This window comes from Alternaria conjuncta, assembly GCF_024043145.1.
Source record: "Alternaria conjuncta strain BMP 0040 chromosome Unknown scaffold_16, whole genome shotgun sequence".
Taxonomy (NCBI): domain Eukaryota; kingdom Fungi; phylum Ascomycota; class Dothideomycetes; order Pleosporales; family Pleosporaceae; genus Alternaria; species Alternaria conjuncta.
In genome coordinates, this window is record NW_026250105.1 from 67428 (window position 1) to 90228 (window position 22801).

General features: G+C 52.7%; 9 protein-coding genes across 9 annotated transcripts; 3 read left to right on the top strand and 6 right to left on the bottom strand.

The window, feature by feature from the left end:
* Positions 1-939: 939 nt before the first annotated feature.
* On the bottom strand, positions 940-2016 carry J4E85_009172 (uncharacterized protein; the record flags this gene model as incomplete). Its single annotated transcript, XM_051473396.1, has 1 exon — positions 940-2016. The coding sequence occupies one exon, from the start codon at positions 2014-2016 to the stop codon at positions 940-942; it is 1077 nt and encodes a 358-aa protein (XP_051322601.1).
* Positions 2017-2784: 768 nt separating this feature from the next.
* J4E85_009173 (uncharacterized protein) lies at positions 2785-3888 on the bottom strand (the record flags this gene model as incomplete). Its single annotated transcript, XM_051473397.1, has 1 exon — positions 2785-3888. One exon carries the CDS (start codon positions 3886-3888, stop codon positions 2785-2787), a length of 1104 nt encoding a protein of 367 aa, XP_051322602.1.
* Positions 3889-4442: 554 nt separating this feature from the next.
* J4E85_009174 (uncharacterized protein) lies at positions 4443-5093 on the top strand (the record flags this gene model as incomplete). Its single annotated transcript, XM_051473398.1, has 1 exon — positions 4443-5093. The coding sequence occupies one exon, from the start codon at positions 4443-4445 to the stop codon at positions 5091-5093; it is 651 nt and encodes a 216-aa protein (XP_051322603.1).
* Positions 5094-5370: 277 nt separating this feature from the next.
* On the bottom strand, positions 5371-6897 carry J4E85_009175 (uncharacterized protein; the record flags this gene model as incomplete). Its single annotated transcript, XM_051473399.1, has 5 exons — positions 5371-5817; positions 5875-6222; positions 6276-6375; positions 6454-6581; positions 6637-6897. 5 exons carry the CDS (start codon positions 6895-6897, stop codon positions 5371-5373), a joined length of 1284 nt encoding a protein of 427 aa, XP_051322604.1.
* An 848-nt stretch (positions 6898-7745) lies between these two features.
* J4E85_009176 (uncharacterized protein) lies at positions 7746-9462 on the top strand (the record flags this gene model as incomplete). The annotated part of the gene is made up of 4 exons (XM_051473400.1): positions 7746-8030; positions 8111-8327; positions 8378-8772; positions 8824-9462. 4 exons carry the CDS (start codon positions 7746-7748, stop codon positions 9460-9462), a joined length of 1536 nt encoding a protein of 511 aa, XP_051322605.1.
* A 1343-nt stretch (positions 9463-10805) lies between these two features.
* Positions 10806-11692, bottom strand: J4E85_009177 (uncharacterized protein; the record flags this gene model as incomplete). The annotated part of the gene is made up of 2 exons (XM_051473401.1): positions 10806-11129; positions 11186-11692. 2 exons carry the CDS (start codon positions 11690-11692, stop codon positions 10806-10808), a joined length of 831 nt encoding a protein of 276 aa, XP_051322606.1.
* Positions 11693-15014: 3322 nt separating this feature from the next.
* Positions 15015-16556, bottom strand: J4E85_009178 (uncharacterized protein; the record flags this gene model as incomplete). Its single annotated transcript, XM_051473402.1, has 4 exons — positions 15015-15492; positions 15558-16044; positions 16109-16214; positions 16326-16556. 4 exons carry the CDS (start codon positions 16554-16556, stop codon positions 15015-15017), a joined length of 1302 nt encoding a protein of 433 aa, XP_051322607.1.
* Positions 16557-17449: 893 nt separating this feature from the next.
* Positions 17450-18744, bottom strand: HEM12 (Uroporphyrinogen decarboxylase in heme biosynthesis; the record flags this gene model as incomplete). Its single annotated transcript, XM_051473403.1, has 5 exons — positions 17450-17523; positions 17577-17967; positions 18015-18550; positions 18598-18639; positions 18690-18744. 5 exons carry the CDS (start codon positions 18742-18744, stop codon positions 17450-17452), a joined length of 1098 nt encoding a protein of 365 aa, XP_051322608.1.
* A 490-nt stretch (positions 18745-19234) lies between these two features.
* On the top strand, positions 19235-22172 carry J4E85_009180 (uncharacterized protein; the record flags this gene model as incomplete). Its single annotated transcript, XM_051473404.1, has 5 exons — positions 19235-19303; positions 19337-19435; positions 19482-20319; positions 20368-22017; positions 22072-22172. 5 exons carry the CDS (start codon positions 19235-19237, stop codon positions 22170-22172), a joined length of 2757 nt encoding a protein of 918 aa, XP_051322609.1.
* Positions 22173-22801: the final 629 nt, after the last annotated feature.

The following is a 22801-nucleotide window of genomic DNA, read 5'->3' on the forward strand; positions in this document are numbered from 1 at the left end:
GATGTATCGGACTGTGGACCCACAATGTCGTTTTGGAGTGCGCACGACGCGAGCTGCAATTGGTTCAGGCCTTCACAGTCCACGGTGCCTTGTTCTGTCATGTGAACATGGTTGCGCGGTTGTGACATTGCTTTGTAGCGCGAGCGTTGTGCGCTGACAGCCTAATTGTCGGATCGTAGCGCATACTTGTTCTCATGTCGGCTCTCCACGCGCGTAGCTGTCGTCGAGAGTTCTCTTTTGACCATAGATACTGTACAAGTCGCTACGCTCTGGAGCTATCCGGTAGTCATGATAGCCTACAGCAGATACAGTAGTGTGTTCGTCGTCGTAGTAAGAACTTGTAGCATGTAAGATCATAGATGCTTATGCATATGCCTTACATGACTAGCACGTTCGACAAATGAGGAACACAGAGGGTCCAGCGCTTTCCGTACCCGTGCGCCCATACATTTCGCAGGCCCTGTATCTCAGTAGGAATGTTTCGAAACTGCGTACGTGCGTAGATTGATTCCATGCGGTGCACGAAAAAGTCCCTTTGACTCCGATCAGTCGAAGCTGCTCCAGCAACAAAGCACACCCAGACGAGGGCGTGAAAGCCACGCGCGTCAGGAAGGATTTTCGACATCATACCGATAAGCTGCTGGACCATGTGTGCTTGTATCGTGTCATGGAAGCTTGGGATTGTATCGACGTTGGCTGCGCATCGCATGTAAATGTCACATGCGGAAACGAAACATCGCCGTATCAGATCCGCAAGGCGTCGATCTTCGCTATTCTCTTGGAGATGCGTATATGATAGCCACTCCATCAAAGATTCAGAAGCTCTCATTGTCGTCAGCAAACCTGCCTCCTCGCCGAGCAACGGTACGCCATACGATATATTCCAACTATACGAGGAAACCAAGCCAGGCCGCTACAAGTCGAAGTCATTCTTGGTCGCTATGTACCCTTAAGGTAATAGCTTTTGAGCAGCTCAACGACGACATCCAAGTCCTGCGGCCCTCTTACACCGCACCCTAACATGATACCCTTGAAGCTCTTGACACCGATTGCCCTCTTCACCTTGTTCCACTCTATGTCCGTCAACTCCTCTTGCGCTGGCCAGAACGATACATTAGAGGCATTCAACTCCTCTACCTTCTTCTCTCCCCTCCACTTGTGTACAATCCAGGCAGACTCCTCAAAAGTACCTACATTGATACCTCGGATTGCTCTTCGCAGACCGATACCGAATCTAACAAACTTCTCCCGGATAATGTATGGTTTCGCATCCTTGAGGTACCAATTGTTGAGCTCGATGTTGATTTTTACGTGCTCGTTCTTCTTCGCGTACATGAGTAGGCCATGGAGGACCTCTCGACGAGGTGGGAAGTCAGGACCCCAATTGGTCTGGTATGTGACCTTGCGGAGTTTGCGGTCGAGACACGAGTCGCTGAGCTCGAGAATGTTGACGAGATATAAACCCTCTCTAGGTTTGGCGAGAAGATGTTTCAGAGAGAGCTCGAGAAATTTGGCTTCGTTGCCAAAGGCCTTGTGGATCTCGGCTATGCGGTTGTACGGCGTGCGCTCGCCAGCAACGTCTTGGATGACGACCTTTCCGTCTTGTGGCGACGAAATGACCAAGCTACCGGGCCCGTCGAGAACATACCTCCACACTTCTTGTCGAAGCTCAGCAGGCAGATCCAGGAGCGCACTCTTCCTATCAGGCTCATGGCGGGAGTAGGAAGTCCCCTTGATAGAGAAGCTCCCAACTTCTTCACCGCGCATCGCGAAACTGATCGAGACGCACTCGCGATCTACACGCCAAAGCGCTCGGATATCCGCGTCGCCGCCTATGCGCATTGTCGATGCGTCCAAGGACAGAGTAGAACTGGTCTTAATCGCGCCAGTAGTGGTATCGAACCGAAGGAGCTTCATGGTGGCGCCGTCCAGTGCAATCGCGACGCGCTCGGGCGATGTCTTGTCATTTTTATACCATCCGGTATAACGCCTAAGCGTGGCGGGATCGATTGCCATTGCGACAATGGTAGGATGAGTAGAGAAGGTATATGAACGAGAGATAAAGATCGTAGAGTAGGTAGTAGGAGAAGGTGTCGTGCAAGCCGAAGTCGAAAAAGCGGACAAAGCGCGGGTGCCTATTGATACAAACGCTCGCATGCTGCTTCACTTTCACTTTTCACCATATGACGTCGCGGAGGGCTAGGCCAATGTGCGAAGGCAATGTGTCTGATCACGCAAACGATTGCAAAATTGCAGGATATCATAGCCCATCGTCGAAGTTTGAGGTGCCACATCGCTACAGCTAGAGCACAAGACCTTCGGTACGAAAGTATCGCAAAGAGGAGGTGCAGGTATTCGGAATTGATCTTTCCAATTCGAGAGAATACATACACAGTGTCGAGAGGGCGTGACTGGCGCCCTGCGACCTGCGGTCTCGGTCTTTAATGCCCGCGCGCGCTTTTCCGGTTGAACGATATGGTGTAAAGCGTCCGAAGCACAGGTTTCAAAGGCTTTACAGACTCTTCGAGTCGGTCTCTTCGCACAATGGGTGACTGTCGACGCTATGGGCGCGCAACGACTGAAACTGCGCTCCTTGACCGTCCTCAGCGGTTGAGCTTACCCTTGCGCCTGCTGCCTATCAAGACACAGCCCGAACACCGATGACGCAACGATGTACCTTCTGAGATAAGCAATCACAAAGGTTATACTCTGTGGAATAACATTTGTGGGTTTATCCATATTTTGTGCAGATCACGATAGTGGCGTCGCTGTATTATAGTCTACCTAGGTAGTCTTCGCCTCGCGGAGCTCTGTCAACTCTCTCCGCACTTCGAAAGCAACCCTTGTGCCTTCCTCAATCGCACCGTCGATAAAGCTCCTCCAGCCAAGTGCCCAATCCGAGTTAGCAAACAGCACATTCCCATGCCTCTGACGCATATGATCCAGGTGTTTTGCAAGGAACCCAGGTGATGAAAAGAACCACGCGCCCTTTGCGAACTCATCTTTCGACCAGTTGTGGAATACTAGTCTCTCAATCTTAGGCTCGTCTTTTTGTTGCACAAACATGTTTGTGACTGCACGCTTAGTTGCGTCGATGTCGCCCTCAGGGTTGATGTGTTTGTTGCTGCCGCCAAAGCAGACGATATGTGTGTTGCCTGCGGGTGTTGTGCCATCCCCAATGGCATACATGAGCGGGTTGTGCGGATAGGTAACGCCTGCCCAGGAGCGGAGATCTTTGTTCGAAACCTCTGCATGGACCTTGACGGTCTGATTGACATGACCTATCGCAGTAGCCTTTCTTTTTCCAGTACTAAGGGTGGGATCGAAAGTCACGTCGCCTAAGACGTTCAAAGGCAAAGCTGAGATTAACCGCGCTGCGTGGTACTGGCGTCCATCGCGTGTAGTGACTTCGACTTTGAGGCCTGTGTCCTTGATGTGCTCGACTGGGCTTCTGAAAGCGTACGCGAGACGCTTGGTCAGGAGCGCTTCCTCGAATTCTACGTTCAATTCGTAGTGATCAACACTATGTGAGAAGTCGAACGACTTCTCCACGTCATTCATCATCCGATACCTTACGATCTCCCTCCAAGTGTTCGACTGGCCCCAATGCACCCATGTGCCTCCCATTTCGGATGAATAACCTTCGATGTTCGATGACCATGATCGGCCGCCAATGCGATCCCGACCTTCGAGTAGCAGCACATTCAATTCTTCGACTGCAGCGTTGCGCGCGGCTGTGAGGCCGCAGTAGCCAGCACCGACGACAATGACATCGTAAAGTTCGTCAGTGTTGGAATTGTTCGTGGAGGGTGTTATAACGCCAATGGAGGGAACCCCAGCTGTCAGGCCAGACGTAGGCGTCCAAGTGTAACCATCGCGGGAATACATGATACAATACGGATCAAACCTTGGAATCGATAAGAGAGACGCTGGATGCAAGCCTTGGAAAATTGAGCGGGGACTGTCACTTTAAGAAAGCGACCGCTTGTAGTGTTACAAGTCCGCATCGGCTTGGCCATGTTCCCAAACCAAGTCCACTACCAAGGGCTGTTTCTTTCCATTTCGGGGCATTAATGTGAGAAAGCGGTGGCCACGGCGCTACCAGGTACTGTGACGAAGAAAACAGGTCCGACCTCGGAACCTTGGCAAAGAAAAGGTGTATCCATGCTACCTAGGCTCCATCATACTTCCTTGATGACGAGGCGTTTTGGCTTCTGGCGTAAACGAAGCGGCGCTTCTGACTGTTCTCGTGTCACTTTGGCGCATCGTGGACGAACGCGGTTAAAATTAGGGTGGGGTAGTAGATGCTTGGCGTCTCCGATTAGCAGCCTATTTGGGACATAGCGCTTTGCAGCAGAGTGGGTCATCGTCGCGCACCCGTACCACCGACGTATGCTGGCAAAATCTACTTCGGATTGTATACAACAGCGTTTGGCCTCAACATGGCTGCCGATTCTCTGCCCGAGAACCTCAATGGAAGCCCGACCAAGACCCGTGGAGCCATCCGTCTTAATGAAGCATTCGAGCGTCTGCGCTGGTCGATCTTCGAGGACATCACCAACATCCTCGTTCTCGATGATCCAAAGACTGCCCTATCGCCCTTTGACGGTCACGCTATCGCATCAAAACCAGCTTCCGAGATCCCTCTCACCAAGATAGCCTTCAGCATCGACGAGCTCAATCAGTCCGCAGCTCTTGAAACAGGTTTCAGCGATGACGAGTTCGACGAGCCTGGTTTTGAGGAAAATCGTCGCTATCAGCGACCAGAGCCCTTGCTTGTTACCAGAGCAGATGGCGGTACTGTTACAGTCGCAGACGTCGTCCAGCAACTATCAGTCTACTTCCTCACTCACAAAAAAGACATACTCATGGCAAAAGCATATACGAATGGGGATATGAGCGACCATGGAGCGGACGACGATCAAGCCGCCACAAATACCCTGGCCAAAGATCAGGGTGCGTCTCCCGGCACGAGAGCTTTATTTGACGGGTTCTTTGGTATCATAGAGCCCAGCATGGTCTCGCTTCCTGTACTATTGTGGGCCGAGGGGGAGGGTGCCTCGTATCCATTAGATGACAGACTCCGACAATAGACACTCTGGGACCTAAGCTCATGAGTTGGCCTAGACTTACAGTCAATACGGTTCTCTCGTGTTCTGCATCCTGTCGCAATATCGCCCTCAGTGGCAGGCCGCGTACTTCCAAATCCTTGCACGTAGCCTTTGTGTGAGCCTCAGGAGCAGTCGCGTAGTGTCAATGCGGTGGGATCTGACTCAAGTTACATCACGAACGCTATGGATAGAAAAACCGAGTCAGATGAGATTGTAGAAGCGTATAGTTGCGTCGGCACTGGAGTGTGAAGATAACTCACTACATGATCTGGAAAGATGCCTTTCGCTGGACACCGCTATGATCTTCGGAGGTCACGCTGACCTCGCTCGACACGACAATAACATGCTTTCCATCTGATTTGGCAGAGTTAGCCTGCATAGGATGCATGGCCACATCAACCCCTTTGATCATGTCTTCCTCACTCTCATTGTCAAGCGTCAGGCCCCCAAAAGTGTGGCGCGCCCGGTGCGGCGCCCTTCGGCTAGCCCGTTTTCCACCCGGCCCGGATCCGCCCCCAATCGTTTCGAAGTCACTGCCTGGAGGCTCTTGTCCTTTTGCGTTGCTGGAGCCGATCGTACTGGGTAGGAAAGGCGTGAGCCAGTTCTTGAGCAATGGGAAGATCATAGGAAGGTTCGTCGTAAATATGGCGATGAAGGTCTCGCGAGTACCCCAAGAGGCGGTGAGCTCAGCACTGTTCAAAGGGTCCTGAAGTTCGGTTAGTCTCGAAGCCTATTTCATAGCGATCGTGCCACTGTGTCTTACCGTGATAAGATAGATGCTCTTCAATATCGCACACACAATAACGAGCATGCCAGCGCCAAGTACGAGCATGGCGGCAATCTTCTTGTATGTCCTCAGTCTCGACTTCCATAACATGGGAATTGGTATCAGTAGCAGATACACGTCGGTGGACACGTTGAAGACAAATGTGACCCAGATGAGTCGCTTTGATATCGCTGCTTGACAAGAGTTTCCGGGATCGGGATCGATCTGCCAGTAGCGCCAGAATGGTCGACAGGAGAGGTATATGGTGAAGATGATGATCACAAAACTAGTGATGATAGACGCAAGAGCGATGTAAATGCGGGTCGTGTACATTCCTAGGCCAGCCTGTGATTCATGTCAGTCAAAGCTCCCAGGGCTACTGCGATGGATATTCACACCGTGAGACGAAGGTAGAAAGCTACTACACATAGCTTGAGAGACCAAAGTAGGCAGGCAGAGGTGGTCCAGCCAGCTACCTGAATCTTAGATCCGATGACTCTGAAGCCCAGTTAGCTATGTGTGCGCCGTGGGCCACTCTTGTGTTCGTTGCGCGCCAGAGGTTGGCTTCGTGTATACCTCAATCTATACTCGGGGTCGTCTTGCGTCAGTGCCGCACGCTCTTTCGGCGTCATGCCATCATTTGCGAGACCATGTACGTGCACTCCCAGGCTGTACCCGAGGCTACATTGGGCGGTGTAGATCAGCTAGTAAACGGATTGTTAGCAGTATGGAATCTATGAAGGATTCTTTGCTACTCACGATGGCAATCCATACTAGGTAGTCATCCACTTGTAGTTTGTGGAGGCCCACGGCGGTAATCCTGGCGTACGTTCGCAAACACGTGAAGGAAACAGCGAGTGCATAGAGGGTCCATAGCTCCACGATACCCATAGCATGTTCCGCAATGATAGTGATGGATGATCGATTCAAGTCTGCTTCATCGCACTTGATCTCCAGGTCGGTCGGAATGATCACAGATCCAGAACAAACCGGATAGACTCGAATCTGTATCCGAGACATTCATGGCGTAGCCTAACTCGATAGAGTGTCAGCCAACAGATACCCCGTGTAATCACATCACATCGGCCCGAAGTCACATTGGCACCCAATCTGAGTGCGCCATCCGATACTTTGCAGAGAGAGGAAGGCACAAAGCGGCGCAGTTCTTGGCTCGCCAGCTATAGCTCATGATCACGCCGAATACGAGCATTACCTTCTTTATTGGCTTGCTATATTGCAATTGCATGTTCGCATGGCCGGGGAGGACAATGTCTTCGATGGTCACGTTCATGGTGTCGCCCGGGAAAAAGGCGCGCAATGATTGCCGCATTGCGCAATCAAGAACCGTCAGCGTCGTTGGCAGGACAGAGATTGGTATCCATGCATTCGATGAGTCTGTAAAGTACGAGAGTGCAAGCTTTCCAGCCAGGAAGGATGTGGGTGAAAATGTACCTCCACTAGCGCATGGGAAGCGGCTGTTGGCGTCTGGGCAGGCCAGGGCAACGGTGCGGCTCGCGGCATCTTGTCCGCGCCCCGAGCCAATCGCGGTGATGCCTGAGACCCACAAACCTCAATAACGTTCAAGCGCGCAAGTCGCGGCGAAGCCAAGATCATCGTAGGATCAGATTCGCGCCGATTGTGTGACCGAGCCGAATCCTTCGATGCAACCTATCCCGCCTTCACGCCTTCTGGACCCTGACGATATGCACGCTGCATGGCTGCCCGGAGGACTTCCTCATAGAGCGTGATGCTTTTAGCCGACAGCGCAGATGTCTTCCCGTATTTCAGATGCTTTGAAGCCACATTCCAGGATGTTGGTAACTCACGGCCGTGTCTTGCATTCTGCTTGACATCTCCCCGCCGGCATCATGTTTGCAAGAGTTCTGGCACCGTTGGCTGTCGCAAGCTCGTTCCTTACCTGTGTCGTTCCGATTGTCTCGGCAACTCCTACTTCGCCATTCGACCTCTTCTCTAGGACCACTGCAGCAGGTATCGACGTGAAGTCATTGGCACCGTATCTTTCTGCCACCGCAAAGATTTACCTCCCCGATACGAAGGAGTTTGCTACTTACACTACCCGATGGTCCAACCTACAGGCCCCTGCGCCGAGCATTGTAATCGCCCCGGGTACGGAGAAGGACGTCCAGAAGATTGTAAGTTCACATAAAGGCGGTGGGGTGTTTTGCGTCTGAACATGAGAGACAAGCAGCAATAGCTTACACGTTCACCACAGGTCAAGTTTGCAAATGATCACAATATCCCGTTTCTCACCTACAATGGCCATCATGGGACGCTTACGACCTTGGGAAAAATGGATTACGGTATCGAGATCTATCTGCCGCAGTTGAACTCAATTTCCATTGCGAAAGACGGAAAGTCAGCAACCATCGGTGGTGGAGCCAACGTGAAGAACCTCACCGATGCTTTGTGGGCTGCCGGGAAGCAGACTGGTAAGCTTTCCAACTTCGCAATAGACCTGGCTTGCTCTAACACCACTTAGTCACCGGCTGTTGCGAATGCGTCAGCTACCTGGGACCAGCCCTCGGTGGCGGCCACGGATGGTTCCAAGGCCACTATGGTCTTATCACCGATCAGTTCCTTTCCATGAACGTCGTGCTCGCAAACGGAGACTTGAAGACTATCGACAGCAAGTCAGACCTTTGGTGGGGTATGCAAGGGGCTGGGCACAACTTTGGTGTCGTTACATCCGTTACCACAAAGGTGTTCGACATCGAGCACTACGACTGGGCGATTGAGACGATTGTATTCAGTGGTGACAAGGTCGAGCAGGTTTACGAGGCGGCAAACAAGTATATCCTTCAAGGTGGAAAGCAGTCCGCAGATATACATGACTGGACATACTGGCAGAACGATGCAAGATACGATACAGAGGGAGTAAGACATATGACACATCTCAATGAATTCCATTCGCTAACATGTTTTCAGCCGGTGATCATCATCTACATCGTCCAAGAGGGCGTTACCACTGTCGATTCCAAGTACACAGCGCCCTTCCACGCCATCGGTCCCCTCGCCGCCACGCCCCAGTCCGGCACCTACAAAGATCTCGCAAAGTGGACCGGCATCGCGCTCGAATCGCCTCCATGCCAGGACTTCGGCTTCAACAACCCCCGTTTCCCGATCTACATCAAGTCCTACAACGTCACCGCGCAGCGCAAGGCCTGGGACCTGTACTCATCCGCCGTCGCCGGAGCCAACAACCCATACTACAACTCAATCTTCATGTTCGAAGACTACGCCAGTGGTGCTGTTCGCGACCGTAGCAACGAGGCTAGTGCGTTCGGCTTCCGCGACGCGCACACCCTCGCTGCGCCTCTTATCATATACAATTCGACCGGAAAGGTACAAGACGAAGCCGTCAAGGAGCTCGGCACGCAGCTTCGTGAGATCATTCGCGAGGGAACAGGGTCTAATAAGCTACACACCTATGTAAACTATGCGTATGGTGATGAGGGGCCAGAGGCTTGGTATGGTCATGAGAGCTGGAGGCAGAAGAAGCTGAAAGCGCTCAAGGAGAAGTATGACCCCAAAGGGAAGTTCAGCTTCTACGCGCCTATTGCGTAGGCGTTCATGATCTGAATGTTGAAAAAAGTAATTAAAATACATCACAAAGCCTATACCCGTCTCGATTTGACTGTGATGTTGAGGTGTGCCCACAGTGTACATGAACTTGTGGGTCTGGGGAAAAGGATATGATACAATACCCTGGATACCGCACGCTATTCTACAGCTATGTAGAGGCCACGAACGAAAAACCTTGTCGCTGACGTTCTTCTTCTGGTGTATACGGCTGAGCGATTACCACTCGTACCTTCTGCTCGGTAGATTGGCTTTTGGTCCCATCGCCTAGCTGCGTATAAAAACGGTAGTCTCTTTCTGGACAGACTCCGAAATGTCTATCAAGTTTCTTAAGACCAGGAAAGTCTTGGAAGCCGATCATCCCTCTTGGTAAAAGCAGTGACATCGTTGGGCGTGGGTGCGAAGGATTTGGACGATCGGCAGAAGAGGCAAACAGGGTGATAGTCGTGATGGCCCAGCGACATTCCCTCGGAAAGTTGGTGAGCCAATTGCGAAGATCATCTTTTGTCTCACATCGAAAGTCACTTAGTGACCATGGTAAGAGACGGGCTTCGTTATATATTTGTCGACAGACACGAAGCAGAGCTCGGTGATCGTTGCGCTCAGCTTTCGGAGTTTTGCAGGTCAATTTACGACGCGTATCGACATGCCATGTATTGCCACCCAGAGTAAAGTCGTAGATCCTGTTACGAATCTCTCCCGGGAGACTAAGCAAGGGTGACAAAGTGCGGTTGCTTTCGGTACTGCATACTCGTTAGCTACTCAGGATCGTCTGTGGGGATGAGAAACGGACATTGCTTGTAATTGTGCCATGCCGCAGTGATAGGATCCTAGTTGAGGTTCTTGTCGGTGGTGTGTAGAAAGGCGGTCGCGTTCTCTCGAGGCCCAAGTCGGAAGATTGATATACGACAGCAGTGCCAGGGCTGACCTCCGTTGGCCACTGGTGAAAAGCCTCACAGAGCCAGCATTGAAGCACTGCTCCTTTCTTCACTTTGTGCAACAGACACGAGCTTTCACCATCCGGTTCCTTACTCATCGGTCCCAATCGGACATGTCAACGTGACTCGACGAACGAAGCTGGCTCGACGGCTCCAGGTTGCTATATCTGGTCAGCTGTCATTTCAGTGGCTTTCCAATGCATGCGTTTGCCGTATCCAAAGACGTCACAACGATATGAGAACGTCGCGACCAGCTACATGTGTTCGGTGGAGGGTGATGTTGGGGCGACAAAAACGCAGGCAGCAGATAATGGACACTTCATTGCCGCGGCGTTGGTGTTTGAGTCAAACAGACCACATACCAAGAAACTAAGCGCACATGTCTGGGCTTTAGATCAAGAACACCCTTCTGGCGACCCTCATAACGGGGCTCATAAGTCTCTTCATCAGGCTTGGCGTGGGTTCGCCGGTCAAGAACCAATCGTACACCATTGCCCAGGCTTCATTCCCGCCAGTATCGAGGACATCTCCATGACAAGGTATAATTCGCTCGATCTGCCATTCCGCCACTTTCTTCGCATCGCGTCGCATCAAGATATAGTCAACGGTCGCAATATGGTAAACGAGGCGTTTCGCCCATATCGATCGAGGGTGTGCACGCTTCGCGAATTCGCGCGAGAAAGGACCTTGGTGCGACGAGCTAGGATCATATTGCTGACAGAAGGTCAGCTTCCGATGTCGCGTACGCGTCCGGTGATTGCGCGACATACCTCGGTGCATGGTAGATTCATCGTCAGATCAGACTGTATCAGTGTCATCGTCGGCTTGTGATACCAAGCGACACAGTATGTGATGAACCCCTCAAACAGTACGGTCTCGATGTCCTGCGCAAAGTCAAACTGGTCTTCCGGACTTGTCCGCCAGTCCTCGTAGATGTAGTCCCACTCCACGTCTTTCCTCTTGCTGTCCAGACCCGGAACGCCGATTGTCTTTGCTTCTGGCCATGCATTGATATAGTCCTTCACATACATGTGATGCCCAAGATCACACGCAACGAGATCAACGCCTCCAAGCTCATTCAGCTTGTCGCGCACCGCTTGTTCGAGCAGGATAGGGTTGAGGAGAAGGATGCGGTTGTCGTGCAATCGGATGGCTGTTGCCCGATTGCCTACAGCGACGAACTTGCGGTAGCCGAATGGCGCGAAGCGGTTGAACGGCGCGGAGAAGGTCGTGATGGCGGGCTTGACGTCGCGAATGGTGAGCCCAGCGGAAGGCATGCTCGCGTCGAGGTGTGTTCGGTTTGAAGCTGTCTGAGCCTTGTATCGAGAAAATCTCGGCGGTATCGATGATTGTGAATTAGGTATGCGAAGATACCTAGGTAGCGTCTAGAAGCGACGCGCGTGAGGGAAGTTTGGAGATCCATGATGTCGTCATGACGCTATGCGCTGCGACCAGAGATTGAGATACCGGGTCGTAAGACGCTTACAACGAAGCTACATCGTAGAGGCAATGCTGCGCAATGTGGGTAGCAGTATACATTACCTGTTCCACATGTTACTTGGATGTGCTTGTGGGTGTGAAGTAAGGTGACTCAAGACTTGACATTCCGGCGCTGTAGAGGCGGATGTGTCCGCCTAAGGCTCAATGCTATGATCCTGTCCAAATACCGCAGGCCTTTACCTTATCACCTTCGCATGCCATCAGACATAAGAGTGCGATGACCGTGGCCTGCGATCTCGACTGTTAGCTCGAGCTTAGGCTTTGGCGCTCGCGAGCTCCACGAGGCAATCGCATTCATTCGTGTCTATGCAGCAGTGAAAGCATGTAAGTCATCTACTGCCAGCTTGCGAGTGCACATGACGTGTCGCGACGGGAAATCGTCGTGTTGAGGAGTGGACAGTCGTGATGCGCGTGTAGCGAGGGCTGGCGCGCGGCATCGGCGCTCCCTGCTCGGGCCGACACCCGGCCGAGTGCTGCACTTCTCCGCGACTTCAACAACGTCACACGGTACACCACCAGCACTGTAAGCTGCCATCAGCGTTTTGCGCTCGCGATCAGCATTCAAATCGACCGAATCTGGAAGTCGCGTTCCGGCTTTGCTTCCGCACGCAAATGATTGTACTTACGTAACACCACCTCCACGTGATTTACGCAGCTGCCGCGCTTACTCAATCACCTTCACCTTCACCATCACTGCTGGTATATCTGGCTGCTGCCTGGATCGCCTTGGCGTATGGTCAAAGCTCCATGCGTCTATCTACTGCCTCGCCTTCCTCTCTTTATCTTCCTCCAACACCAGACCGCGCCAGGGTAACACTCGACGACGCCCCCCGCTCAACACGCGCGTCTTCGCTATCAATCTTCTTTTGTCCTCCATCGGAACCGAGATCGGGGTAAGTCCCTCTCCCTCCCACAGTTAGTATTAACACATCAGGCACTTCGCTTGCGACTTCCCCAATCGCCTCTCCATCTTTTCAGACATCATCGACACCAGGGAGTGAGTCAGGTCGGCTGAACCCCAGCATCGTGGCTCGCCCTGGTGGCATCCGACCGCGTCCAGCGTGCGGTGGTGCAGTGTGCGGGAAAGTCAAGTGGCCGGCTCCCCTTGACTTACACTTCGCATGAGCAGGAGAATGCACGTGTATCGAGCGTGCAGGACCCTAGCCGACGACATTATGAGAGCGGCTGGTCCGACGATAATGCACCGTCGATGAGACTGGAACCCTGTTCAGTAACTAATTGCAGTTTACTGTAAACTCGACGAGCTGGACTCGTCGCGTGGATGGCAACAAGACAATATGCCCCGGCGCATCACGTCTTCTGGGTCAGTCAGGTAAGCAGGATCACACAGTGTCTCTCTTTGCTCTGTCCTGCTGGGTGTTGCGACCTCGCGGGTACGTGTTCGCCCAAGGTCACTCCCCGTCCAGATCCTCATTATTGTGTCATATGAGAAGATACCTTTTTTCATTGAGTCTTCACCAGCTTCTGGTGTGGCTTGAGGACGAGAGCAAAGTTTTGCGACCTTAATAAGCTGGCCTGTTAGAAGAGACGGGGCGGTAGCAAGAACAGACTTGGCAGGCGTTCAATATACACAGTTCGGTATACAATATGTGTTGAGCACACTGCACGTGTGAACGAGCCCAAGATCAACTCAACGTGATATCGAAGTATACTGGAAAATCTATGAGATATCCGGGAGGTCGTCAATAATCTGGGCAGATCTAGACGCCGCGGTGAAGCAGCCGCTGCCAGCCCACATGTCTACCACAGGTTGCCTTGAGGCATGTCTCAGTGCAGCCCGACCTTCCATGATCTTTTCTATCGTGTGATCTTGCACGGCGCTTGTATTGGTCCTACGAATGTTCTCTGGGCGCGACCAATGAGAGGGCGGCTTCCGCAATGTCCGCGCTCATCACCTCTTTACCTTCACCTCTGCCGTCAGTGACATTATACCAGCCAGAGGCTGGGGCGCTCTAGCGCATGGCCCAAGCTTCCCAGCTTATCTACTTGGCCGCCATTCTCTCTCTTTCTTCCTCAGACACCCAACGGCGGCTTTAGAGCGCGCGCGCCTGCACATTGAGCCTCCTATCTTCTTCAGGTGGGATGGCGCGTCACCACTGTGAGTCCCTCCCCCTCCCTTCCGTAATGTTAACACATCAAGCACCGAGGCTGCGACCTTCCCATCGCCACTTTCGTCATCCCAAACAACGTCCACATTAGGAATGAGTCCGGTTGCCTGGACCCCAGCCTCCGGCTCGCCGAAGTGGCATCCAGTCACGTCCAGCGTGCGAGCGATGCAGTGTGCGGGAAAGGCGAGTGGCTGGTCCACTTTGCTCACACTTGGACGACCAGGACGCGTACGCATATCGAGTGTACGTTTACTGGCGACGACATTGTCGGTACGGCTGACCCCGTCTTCGATGCACCGTCGGTGAGACTACGGCAACTCTTCGCGGGGCAGAAATCCCGGTAAAGCAGATGAGCTGGATCTCGTTTGCGGTCTGCAAGATGGTGAATCGCCCCGGAGCGTGGACCCTGATTAGCACTTAGAGAAGGTGGAATCACAGGGGGGGTCTCTCTGTCCACTGGGTGTCATACTGCGAGTGAGGCTGGTTCCTCTTCTCGGTCACTCCTCAGCCATGATCCTCATGATTGTGTCCTTTGGGATGCGTTTCGTTACGGTTTTGATGTCATCATCGAATGGCAAGTCCGCTCACGATGCATCGCCGTGCGAAACTACTTTGTTTTCATTGAGTCTTCACCATAACTGGCGTTGCTTGAGGAAGAAAGCGACCTGTCACGGCGGACACCCAAGGCAGATGTTAAGGACTGATGCATATAAGTCCCTGTCGGCCTCGCGCAGGGTCAGAACACCACCTCGTAGTCCTCAAGCTGATGTCTCTCCTTGGCAAGATCGAGCAACAGCATGTATATAGTCGTTGGGCACTTACTTGCCGCCGCGTGCGTGGGCATCTAATCTCACCAGTTCACAGTTCAAGGGACTGTATTCGCAAGATCGTAGGCCTTTATGTTATCATATATACGTACCTCCGATATGTCCCGTAAGAATTAGGCGGCGTCCGTACAACCTCGCTGCCATCATACATCGTCGACCATCCGCCACCTTCCACTCATCAACGCATTACTCTCCTCACAACTCTCATCCACCAACTTCCTACTCCCCTCCATGCCCACAACCGGCAGTCTCACCTCAAATCTTTTCCCTTCCGGCGGCGCTCCGCCCTCGATCTTGTACGGAAAAGGCACGTACTCCGGAAGCAGCCCCAGTTGTTTCAGCGCCGTCGCATGGTCCCAGCTGATGTGTTCATGACACAGTCGATCACCGCGCATAGCAACGACACTAGTGAAAGGTATGGCAAGTGGCTTCCCGGTGGGAGGGATACCAGGCAATAGCCAGGGAACTTCTTTGGTGTGGGTAAGCGTGAAGATGAACTCATCGATCACACGGTCTATGCCTACGGTTCGGGAAACGAGGGCAAGGGCGGTGTCGGGCGGATTGCTGAAGACGAAGTGGTGCGTGTAGAACGCTGTCAGCCGCTCTTGGCCTAAGCCTCCGCTGGTGGGTGGTCAGTATCCACCTGCAATGCGGATATCAGAGGATGGTGGTGGAGAGATACGTACGTCATAGTCGGGATGTGGTTGACATACGGCTGATCCACCATTGTAGCCATCGTATTCTCCACGTCCCTCTCGCCGAACTCGAACTTGGTGTGCTCTTCCCAGACAGCCTCCAAATCGAAGAAAGGGCCGCCGAGCAGCGGCTTCAAGAAAGTCAGACTCCTCGTATGGGCAATGCCCGCGCTTCGCTTGTGGTAGTGCTCGTCGCTTGGAAGTACCCATTCAGAATCCTTCGTCGCATCTTCGTACCGGTAAGTCTTGATGATGTTCTCCGGGGATGGCACTGGTTTCTCCGGTGATAATTCTGGGACCAATGAACATGATTCGCGGCGATGAGGGTCTGGTAGCCCTGCGACGTGTATTAGTTGAGGTGGCAGTGCTGTCGAGCTTAGTGTGGAAAGGCTTTTGCCGCCGTAAGAGATGAGGGCCTTGATCGCGGGGTTTTGACAGGCAGCTTCTTCGAGATAGTAGGGAATCCTGGATAGATATGCTGGTAACGGTGGTCAGTATATTACTAGAATAGTCGTACGCGATTCGAGCGGGAGTTGACGCACATATCAGTCCGACACCGTTGCCGAACTCGCATTGTTCACAATTCTTCAATACCTCCAGCGCTTTCTGGAGAGGAAATTCGCCGTCGGCTTTGCCAGGTACCAGCAGCTGCGAGACAGTCAGTCTTTCGATCTGGCCACAACCTTTCTCGCCATGCATCACGCGACATATCCCATAAGTTCATGCTCATTATCACTTCACCACGACATAGTAACATACCTGCACAACCGCGAACCCCTCCTCGGCCCACTTCTTCAACGGCGGCGGATCTAAACATCCCTCTTTCGCCTCCCTCGCCGCATAATGATTCAACACGAGAACTAAACCAGGCCCCTTCCCTCGCCTCGAAAGCGGCGCCTGAAGTGTGATATCCGATGTTATGATTTGAGGCTGCGGTGGCGGGGCCTGCGCCGGCGATGACGATGGTGGGGTAACTGGCGCGTCACCCATGATTGTCGCGATTACGATATTTACTTTTTTCCTGGTGAAGGAAAAGGGTGGATTGGTGGAGGGATGATTAGATGGGTAAGGGAGGATACAATGGGATTGTGGAGAACAAAGGAAATGACGTTCCTGACACCTTCCCCAACGAGTGCAGGCGATGGATGAATGTGGGGTAAAAAGGCGAACCGCTGCTCCCGCAGTCATTACATCCCATCGACCACCAGACATGCTGATCTCAATAGCCCGTTTAGAGTTGGCGCATGCTAGCCTGCATCAGCACGTATCTCAATTCTGCACGACCGCGTCCTCCCACCTGTTCCCGTGCGATACCGACTCGATAGATGGTCGATCGCTCCCGCATGTAGATTGCTCCTGTCGTGCAAGCCCCTCTGTAAGAACCAAATTGGGCGGTTTCGCGCATATCGCACGGCGTCACGAGATGGTGCTGTTACACTCGATAGCGTTGTTGACGCGTGCGGTGTGCATGGCTGTGCGAGGCACCCAACACGATAGATGGCAACATCAGCTTCGAAAGTCGCGGTATAGGCTGCTTCTGCTACGTTTCGAGCACCAAAAAGTTCTGTTGCAAAGATAATCTAGAAAGTCAAAGTAATTGTGGTTCTTTGCGAGGCTTTTCCAAACCTAACAATATGGGCGACGTGCCACAGATCCGTAATAAACGATAAGTTCTAGACTCGATCCAGGTCTACAGGCGCCTAGTTACATCGTAACAATAACAATCATGCAGCATGTTGCTATTCCCGTCGCAAGCGTCATATTTGTCTCTCGTGGCACAAGATGGGTGCACTACTTCGCCGATGGGGAAGGGTCGACTTTGAAATGTGATAATCAGTTTATTTCGCAGAGTCTTGTGACAAAACGAAACAAAGATAATGGTATTAGGCTTTTGTCAACCTGTGTATCTCTTCAAAGTAGAACTTCAGGTCGTCCGGCTTAACGAACGGTGTGATGCCTGCGAGTTATTAGCACGATGTGACATGTCATGTAATCCATGGCTTGACTTACCGTGTCCAAGGTTGGCGATCCATCCCTGCTTGCCGCCACCAAACCCAGCGACCATCTCTTCTACTACCTTCGTGATGGACTCTTTGGTACCGTACAAAACACCCGGATCGGCATTACCTTGAAGCACCTTGCCCTTTGCCTGCGCGATCTTGTATGCCTCAGCCGGCGCGTGGAGCCAATCGAGGCCGATAGTGTTGTACTTGGTGTCGCAAAGATCCGACAAGGCGTACCATGCGCCTTTCGCGAAGACGGTCATGGGAACGGGCTCGAGGCCCTTGGATTGGAGACGCGCGGGGAGGTTGTCGGCGATGTAGTTGAGATATGGCAGAGCGAAGGTCTTGAAGGAGGTTGGCGATAGCTCTCCCGCCCAGGAATCGAAGACTTGGATCATCTGCGACAGTCAGCATCGGACCGATGTGTTTTGGCATTGCCACGTACCTGTGCACCAGCCTGAACTTGTAGAGCCAGGTACTCCACGCAAAGCTCGGCAATCTTCTGTAGCAGCGCCTTGCTCTCCTCGGGGTACTTGTAGATCCATGTCTTGGTCTGGATGAACATCTTGCTGCCACCGCCTTCGACCATATAGCACAGCAATGTCCAGGGCGCGCCACAGAAGCCAATCAGCGGCACTCTTCCTGCCAACTTCTGCCTTGTCATAGTGATAGCCTTGTAGACGTAGTCCAACGATTCGGCAACATCCACCTTCCTCTCAAGAACCTCCTTGTACTGCTTGTCCTCTGGAGTTTGCAGCGGCTCGGGGAAATGCGGACCCTTCTTGTCCACCATTATGACTTCCATACCCATTGCTTGCGGAATGACGAGGATATCGGAGAAGATGATGGCGGCATCGATGAGGCCTTCATAGCGCTCAATGGGCTGTAGGGTGAGAGTGGAGGCGATCTCGGGGCTGCGGCAGCATTCGAAGAAGTCGTTCTTGCCTTTTGCCTCGTGGTATTCCGGCAGGTAACGGCCAGCTATACGACATCAGCATTGATGAGGTGTCTTCATTAGGTATGCTTACCTTGGCGCATCACCCATATCGGTGGGCGCTCGACCTTTTCGCCTGTTGAGTGTCAATACGCTGTACGTTGCTGACCAATTGAGGCTATTGACCTCGTGCTGTGCGCAGAATGAGGTCATTCTTCATGGGTTCGAATTGGGGTGCCATTGTTGCTGTGGATGGTGTAAATGTCGGACGTCAATGACATCGGCGTCGTAACTTTGTTCAAGCTCCGGATACCCCGCGCGTGCAGATTGGGCGCTAACCGCATCGAGACGCGTTCCTGCATCTCTACCACGGCGCTATCCCCACATCTCTCTGACGCCAATTTCACCCGAGGATGCTCTCCAGACATGTCCGATGTCTGACGCGTCAACTTCTGTCGTGTCGAAGAGCTTCACACCAACTGAGCCGGAAGGTTTACAGTACTGTAACTACTCTCCCATTTTCAAGCTTGACGCGTCCCATCGCGAAACCACGTGCAACACCAGTCGTTGGCCAACCGTGCCTTCCGGTGTCGCAATGTCGTGGCGCAAAGAGGAAGTCTGCCGCGACACTTGACGACCTCCAGCAAGGACCTTTGGAGGCCGATGCACTACCACCTCAAGATGATGCCGAACCGGAATACCCTCCGCTGTTGCAGCAAGTACGCAACAACATGCTCAAGTTCAGTCACTGCGTGCTAGTCACACGCGTCGGTGGCTTCTATGAGGCAAGCATGCAGCTCGTGCGACATGTCCAGAGCTAATGCAGGCTGCAGCTGTACTTCGAGCATGCTGACGAATTTGCGCCCTTGCTGAACATCAAAAAGTCCAAAAGGAAGGTTTCAAGAGGTAGCAAGAAGCCCGCCGTGTCTATGGTCAGTAGTCCAAGTCGGCGACCTATCATGAAGCTGACACCGTCAGGCAGGCTTCCCTGCATACCAACTGGACCGGTACCTGAAGATCCTCGTTCAAGACCTCAACAAACATGTCGCTATTAGCGACGAGTATCTCAACGATGCCCCGACAAAGGCAAAGGGAGAATCACAGTACACCAGGCGAGTGTCGCGCATCGTGACACCAGGTACATTGATCGATGAACATTTCATGGACCCATGGGAGAACAACTACCTCCTCAGCATTTACGTCAACCCCGAAGTGCTCACGCAAGACAAAGCTGTGAAGGAGAGTCCTGGCAGTTTAAATGTCTCTTCCGTTCTCAACTTACCGCGTACGGAGGTCGGCCTGGCCTGGATTGATCTGTCAAGCGGCGACTTTCTCACTCAGAGTACTGACATCGCATCCTTGCCGTCCGCGGTAGCCCGTATCAAACCCCGAGAGATTGTACTGGACAGCATCTTCCAAGAGCAGGATCACTCGCGTATCGTTTCGATCATGCAAGAAGACGGACATGTCATCACATTCCAAGAACCCTCAGAAAAGCCACTCACTATCGACGACTGGACACCGATGCTGGAAGACGTCGTGGAAGACTTTGACACGGCGAACTTCACTCCCGGTGAAGTCGCAGCGGGAGGCTCGTTGTTACATTACGTCAAGCATCAACTGCTGGGTTCCCGGACACGACTGCGCGCGCCAGTACGACATCAAGCCGAGGAGTACATGAGTATTGACAAGAACAGTTTGAGAGCGCTAGAGATCCGAAATACAATTCGCGAGGGTACTTATGAAGGAAGCCTGCTGCATGCCCTCAAGAAGACGGTCACCAAAAGCGGGACCAGACTGCTCACGGAACGCTTATGTGAGTACAGCTGACGAACAACTCAGACCCATCGCTGACACATCCAAGCTGCGCCTTCCATGTCGTTGTCAACTATCAACGATCGACTTGATCTTGTAGAGGAGGCCATACAGTACCCGCAGCTCCGTCAGGACATCATGTTGCTCCTGGAGCAAACGTTCGACTCTCTACGATTGGTGACCAAGTTCACGTATGGCCGCGGCGATGCGGACGACCTCATGGAGCTGTCGAAGACCATCCTTATCACCTCCAGTATCGTAGACGTCCTTCATGAGCATGCAACTTCGAGGAACTCCATTCCACTCGATACAGCATCAGCCACATCTGATGTTCGAAGACGACAATGCATTCCCATGTTGGAGCGGCGATTCGATCTAGCACAACCGCTCGAACTTGCGCATCGTATACAGCATGCGATCGATGAAGACGGCCTCTCCGAGTACCACCGCATGGAGAACGAGGAAGCTGAGGAAATGTCCGACTTGGCCCAGGATGTGATCGGTCGAGAGGCTGGAGAAGAGGATCTGAAGAGTTTGCCGAAGCGCGTTCAGCCCAAACTTACCATGATCACTGGGAGCTTCAAGAGTGCGACCGATGGACGTGATGATGTTCATATCATGAAGCGCAATGCTAGTGCGACACTTGAACGCCTCCACAAGAGCTTGGACAAGATGGCAGAAGCAAAGGCCAACCTGGAACAAGAGATGCGTCAGAAGATGGGTACAGAAAGCTTGGTGCTGAAGTGGACCCCAAACCTCGCGCACATTGCTCACGTCAAGGGCAAGGACGCAGCTCGCGCCACTGCCTTTTATCCAAGAAGCTTGAGTAGCAGCAAGTCTACCCGCTCGTTTCAAATCCCGGAGTGGACTTCACTGGGAGCGCAAATGGACGAGACACGATTTCGGATCCGATCAGAAGAACAACGTGTTCTCGGTGAGCTGCGCGAAGGTGTCGTCCAGAACCTTGTGAAGCTTAGACGTAACGCCGCTGTGCTCGATGAGCTTGACGTCGCATGCGCCTATGCTACACTCGCGATGGAGAAAGATCTCATCAGACCCATACTGAGTGCAGAGCCATCGCATAACATTGTCGGTGGTCGGCATCCCGTCGTGGAAGCTGGCCTCAGCGAACAAGGCCGCCGATTCGCCCCCAACGACTGCCAACTCGGCGAGAAAGAGCGCATTTGGCTCATCACCGGTCCGAACATGGCAGGAAAGAGTACCTACCTGCGTCAGAATGCACTGATCACTATCCTAGCGCAGACTGGATCTTTCGTTCCAGCCGAGTATGCCGAGATTGGACTGGTCGACAAGATCTTCAGTCGCGTTGGATCAGCAGACAACTTGTACCAAGATCAATCTACGTTCATGGTCGAGATGCTTGAGACAGCTCAGATCCTCAAAGAAGCTACGCCGCGGTCTTTCGTCATCATGGACGAAGTCGGTCGGGGAACAACACCCGAGGACGGCATCGCTGTAGGGTACGCCTGCCTTCATCACCTCTACCACGTCAATCAATGTCGAACGCTTTTCGCCACACACTTTCACGCGCTTACGGACATGACAAAGGACTTTGAGGGCTTGGGCTGCTACTGCAATGATGTCCTTGAGGAACCAGATGGCAAGTTCTCGTACGTGCATCGACTGAGGGAGGGTGTCAATCGTGAGAGCCATGCACTGAAGGTGGCGAGAGTCGCAGGTAAGTCGTGCGCTTCAGAAATGCAGTTTTGGAGATAGTTGCTAACGAATACAGGTCTTCCTGAAGATGCTGTTGCGATCGCAGCGCGGGTACTTAAAGACCTCAAGGGACGGACGGATGTATTGCCTAATCAGCGCGCTAGTCGAAAAGAGTAGGGGAAGGTGGCTGTACTGTGACGAAGTACCGCGGGCGACAACGGTGTGGGTGAAGATGAATGCAAACCATGAGATTGATCCGGTTTGGTGGGCGTATTGAGGTTGCGCTACTTCAAGGTTTGGACATGTCTTGATCAAGCTACGATGCGTGAGCCTGGATATCTTCGGTGTGCTCTTGAAGAGCGTAGTAAAAGTTCTGAGATACCGTATACTATAACGCCTTTTGATCAGACTTGCAGCGACTGTCGTATGGGCAATCGAGGACCTCTCCACTATGTCATCGAGACATTTCTGCTCGTTGTCAAAGCGCTGTAGACCCTCGGGGGTGATTTCATTGTTAGTACAAAGGAACCTAGTCGAGGGGTCCTCGTTCGCCGCCTGATCTGATGTGCGCTCCTCGTATATTTACACTACTTCCTCACCCTGCTTACTTGCAGTTGAACTTTCAATCTGTGACGACCAACTCTACATTCAACCAAGGGCCGCCATGATGTCGATGCGTCCACAACCGAGGAAGCGATCAGCGAGAAGCAGGGAGATGTTACGGCAAGCTTCACTGATGCGAACTCACATGTAAGCCGCCCTAAAGAATACAATACCTGCAACTAACGCCCGGCAAACAGCTCCGA